The following is a 4804-nucleotide window of genomic DNA, read 5'->3' on the forward strand; positions in this document are numbered from 1 at the left end:
AGCATCATCAGTATGTAATTAATATCAATAGTACATAAGAGGTTTGTCATTTGTCATTTGTGAGGACTCAGGATAGACAAGCCAAACCCTTCTCCAGGTTATGTAAACCGAGAAAATAATTCTACTAGAGATATTGCAGCAACAAATAAGTAAGCGAGGTAGTATATAAAAAATCGGTTGGATGCTTGGGATATCTCTGCCGGTTTGCTTATTCTTTTCTTCCAGATTGTGATTCATCTGCTTGTAATGTTCTTGATCTGGCTCGTTTCTGTCTGTCGAACAGAGGCAGAGATGTAAGTGGGATATCCATTACTGACAAATGATAATCTCTGGTCTAAGTGAGAGCTAGTACGTTGTTGGATTTTAACTACCCGGGCTCAGTAGTTGTACATGCACACCTAACACCTGCCTTGCGCTGTCGAAAAAAAGCCGAATATAAAATGCGAGTGGATCGTGAATTTGTATCTCAATAAAAAACTTGATAGGTCCAAAATGAAGCGGATTATGCAACGCAAAGCAAAATCTATGCTGCTCATTTCGTGTTTAAAAGCACTTCCCATGGTTGTCGTTTCGTTTGCTGCTTGCGATGAAACTAGAGGAGGTGAATTCGTGAAATATGAGGTTCATGTACTATTTGCTGTTAAAGAAACCTATCTTGGTGACACATTCGGTACTACAGTATTAAATACAACGCATGTTGGTATTTTTTTTTGTTTCTTCCTCCTATATATAGATATTATTTTTTTTAGAACGAAGGCTCCAGAAGAGCCCGGCTTTGAATTAACAAAGCCATCAACCGGCCAGGATTACAGAGATTACAACCACGAACCACACAAAGAAAAGGAAAAAAAACACAGCAAAGATACAAAGGCGCTGGGAGACAGCTCACATAGCACACAACCAGCTATACCAGATCAACATGAAGCTAATAGCTAGGAGATGCTAGGGACCTCTTGCACACACACAACCAAGGGGAAGGCAGCTGCCAGCTCAAGGCAAGGAAACGACGACGATGAGAGGCAAGCCATTGCCAGAACACCAGGGGCTTGTGAAGAACACAATCAGACAGTGCCATCGTCAAAGAAGGCCCCTGCCTCCTCGCCTGGCTCGGAAGGCGCCGCACCGTTGAGCGATGGACTAGTTCACCCTAGAACCTATCTGAATGGCACCCAAGGAAGCCACAGGAGCGGAACCAGGCGTTCCTCACATGTCGACGGCGACTCACCTAGAGCCAAGCAGCCCCAAAACCGAAGATCGGGCGAGAAAGAGGGTGAGCTGCCAGGATGAAGGGCAACAGCAAGGGCCAAGACCAAAACAACCACCGGAGGAGGGGAACCCTATCCCCTCCCTTCCTGGAGATCCACGGCACCGGAGGCCCTCAAATCCGCACGAAGAGCACCACCATAACAGCACCCCGCACCAGGGAAGGCATGGCTGCCGCTGGAGACTTGCTGTCGCCGCCGCCGCACACCAAACCGCACCACACCGAAGCCCGCCGCCCCACTTGTTCCCAAAAACGGCGTCTACAAGAAGATTACGGCGCCTGGGGCGTCGCCGCCGTCCAACAAAGTTTGGGTTTTCACCCAGGAAGCAAGGGGGCATGGGATGGGGAGGACAGGACCTGACCGGCGCCTCCAAGGAGGTGAGCGGCGCCCACGGGCGTCGCCGCCGTCGCGCCAGCAAGGCTGGCTAGGGGTTTCCCCCGGTCCTGGAACCCCTCCATCCGCTCCCACCCACCGAAACCAGCCCTCCATGTCGAAGCAGACCGGATCTGGAGGGGGGAGGAGCTCGCCGCTGGAGAGGTGGTGTGGAGGCGGCCAGATCTGACACCCCGAAAGCCGGAGCCGACGCCGAGCCCAGACCCGCATCCTCCGGAGATCTCACCGTCCTCACGGTCAAGACAGCCGGCCCACACTCGCGCCACCAGGAGCCAAAGGGCTGGAGGCGCCACACCAGACGGGCCGCCGCCCAAGATTCCGCAGCCCCCCGCGCGCGAGGCGAGGCAGCGAGGACCCCGCCGCCACCATCATCAGCAGCACACCAAGAAGGCCCGGCGGCTGCCTCTGGTGGCGGCGAGGGGAGATCGAGGAGGAGGGAGGTGCGGCGGCGGGATTCGGATTCGCCCCTCGAGTCGCCCGAGCGGGCGACACGAGGGGAGGGGAGGGGGAGTTTGCTATATATAGATACTCTGTTAATAGAAAAAGACCAAGGCAAACAAGAGGGGTTGACTTGTTCTGTTTCTGACCGAGAACGTTGAACATTGACCATACGTGGAAGGAAAATTCAAGAAGCAAGAACAGGAAAGTCAATCTGTGGTGGACAACCCTAAACCCTTTTTCTTTTTCTTTCTTTTTCTGAAGGTAACACTGAAGTTTTTCTGGTTCACTTGTACATAGATGGCTTCCAATTCAGCATCAAAGTTAGGTTTCGTGGACTGAAGAACGTTCACCAGATACTACAAAACAGCGCAGCCCTTGATTTTAATCTGAACGGTTTTGTCTACCGGCCGGTGAGGCGACTGAACTAGCTAGCTCGATTTGGGGCGGTCGTCGGAGGGGAAAGTCGGGAGGGAGGCTGCCGCCGCCGGCTTGTCAGTGTCACATGTACATCACCCCGGAGCCATCTGCGAAGCTTCTCTAGGTGTCGACCTCTGGCCGACGGAGGAGCTCCAAATTAGCAGGATATTCCGATGGCGACGCCCACCGAGGCTCGGGGCCCTACCAGCCGCCCTACGTGAGCCCCTCTCACCCCTTTACCCAACCCCAAAATGAAGGCCCTTTCTGCCATGAAAACGACCCCCATCTCACGCCAACTTGTCATTTTTAGAGCTGATACCGATGGTGGCACTGCCACCGCCGCCCTACGTATTACTCCAGTATACATACACTACTATTTGTCAGCACAAAATTTCATTTCCTCTTGTCTCCATCAGCTAGCTGCCCTATATTAACCCATCCGCGCAGCTTGTGAACCAAAGCACCCTCAGCTATAGCCTATAGCTAACCACCACAGCCAGCACGCCAACTGAGTGAACTGACACCCACCGGTTTCCACGTGGTACCGGCCGGGCTGACAACGCACGCATGGACAACCATGGTGATTTGTACTACTACATGGGCGCCGCGGCCGACCCCTCCTGCTCCTCCACCTCCTTCTCGTCCTTGGACTCGTTTCTGTCCGACTTGAGCGGCGGCGAGACGATTGACACGGAAATAAGGAGTCAGCCCAAGAAGCCAGCAGCCTACATCGGCGTGCGCGCGCGGCCGTGGGGACGCTTCGCGGCGGAGATCCGGGACTCGACGCGGGGCGGCGCGCGTGTGTGGCTAGGCACCTTCGCCACGGCCGAGGCCGCCGCCATGGCCTACGACCAGGCGGCGCTCTCCTCGCGGGGCGCGGCCACGGCGCTCAACTTCCCCCTGGAACGCGTCCAGGACTCGCTCCGCGCGCTCGGCGCCATGGGCGCGGGCATGGGCGGATCGCCCGTGCTGGCGCTCAAACGGCGCCACTCCAAGAGAAAGAGGCGCAGCAAGGCCGAGATAGCCAACGACGCGGCGACATGCACGAGGAGGAAGAACAAGCCGATGGCCACGCAGGAGCGGTTCATCGTGGAGCTGGAGGACCTCGGCGTCGACTACCTGGATGAGCTTCTCAGGATCACGTGTGATACGACTTAGTTACTATTCCCTCCGTCCCGAGGTAGCAGTACGTACGGAGTACGTCGGTTGTAGGCTTGCAGGTAGCTTTGAGGCGGTGCCATTTCAAGTTGGAGCACCTGGGTTTTGCGCAGTTGGTGAATTATTTACACGTGATAAACCCAACTTTTTAACGTCAATTATAGTCCCAAAAGGCCGAAAAATATGTACTACAAGGACGACGAACAAACAACCTACAACATATATTGCACCAACCGAGCAATCAAACTAAAAGGAAATCCAGTGCAACTTGATGATGGCACCCTACACTCTCGAGCATCGTAGAATAAAGAAATACCATACAAATACAAAGGAGCAGGCAACCCACTTTGAGGTTGATCTTGCCGGCGCCTGCTTCAGGGAACCAAGAAGACACCGCACCTTGCTTTTCCCTCGTACGCCGACCCCCTCTGAAACATGCGGGCAAGCAGCAAAAAAAGAATAAAAGTAACGCGATTGCCGATCTGCCATGAGGTACGCCCGTACTATTTCTATTCCTTCGGAGAAGCCTTTTCTTTTTTCGGTCGTGGTTTCGCCAATACCGAGCTTGAAGAGAAGTGAATGCCACTAGTTACAGTTGCGGCTTTCTCGAAGCACCAACCTCCTTGTGAAGAGCTATAGTGTTGGAAATATGCCCTAGAGGCAATAATAAATTGATTATTATTATATTTCCTTGTTCATGATAATCGTTTATTATCCATGCTAGAATTGTATTGATAGGAAACTCAGATACATGTGTGGATACATAGACAACATCATGTCCCTAGTAAGCCTCTAGTTGACTAGCTCGTTGATCAACAGATGGTTACGGTTTCCTGACCATGGACATTGGATGTCGTTGATAACGGGATCACATCATTAGGAGAATGATGTGATGGACAAGACCCAAGCGTAAGCATAGCACTGGATCGTGTAGTTCGTATGCTAAACCTTTTCTAATGTCAAGTATCATTTCCTTAGACCATGAGATTGTGCAACTCCCGGATACCGTAGGAGTGCTTTGGGTGTGCCAAACGTCACAACGTAACTGGGTGGCTATAAAGGTACACTACGGGTATCTCCGAAAGTGTCTGTTGGGTTGGCACGAATCGAGACTGGGATTTGTCACTCCG

At 52.8% G+C, this 4804-nt stretch overlaps 1 protein-coding gene across 1 annotated transcript; it reads left to right on the top strand.

The window, feature by feature from the left end:
• The first annotated feature begins 3083 nt into the window (after positions 1 to 3083).
• LOC119358700 (ethylene-responsive transcription factor ERF094-like) lies at positions 3084 to 3674 on the top strand. The gene has a single exon (XM_037625139.1). It carries the CDS (start codon positions 3084 to 3086, stop codon positions 3672 to 3674), a length of 591 nt encoding a protein of 196 aa, XP_037481036.1.
• Positions 3675 to 4804: the final 1130 nt, after the last annotated feature.

The sequence above is a fragment of the Triticum dicoccoides genome, chromosome 2A (assembly GCF_002162155.2).
Source record: "Triticum dicoccoides isolate Atlit2015 ecotype Zavitan chromosome 2A, WEW_v2.0, whole genome shotgun sequence".
In the NCBI taxonomy this organism is placed as follows: Eukaryota; Viridiplantae; Streptophyta; class Magnoliopsida; order Poales; family Poaceae; genus Triticum; species Triticum dicoccoides.

Excerpts from the sequence above, each read along its gene's own strand:
- LOC119358700 (XM_037625139.1), top strand. The coding sequence starts at position 3,084 with ATGGACAACCATGGTGATTTGTACTACTACATGGGCGCCGCGGCCGAC.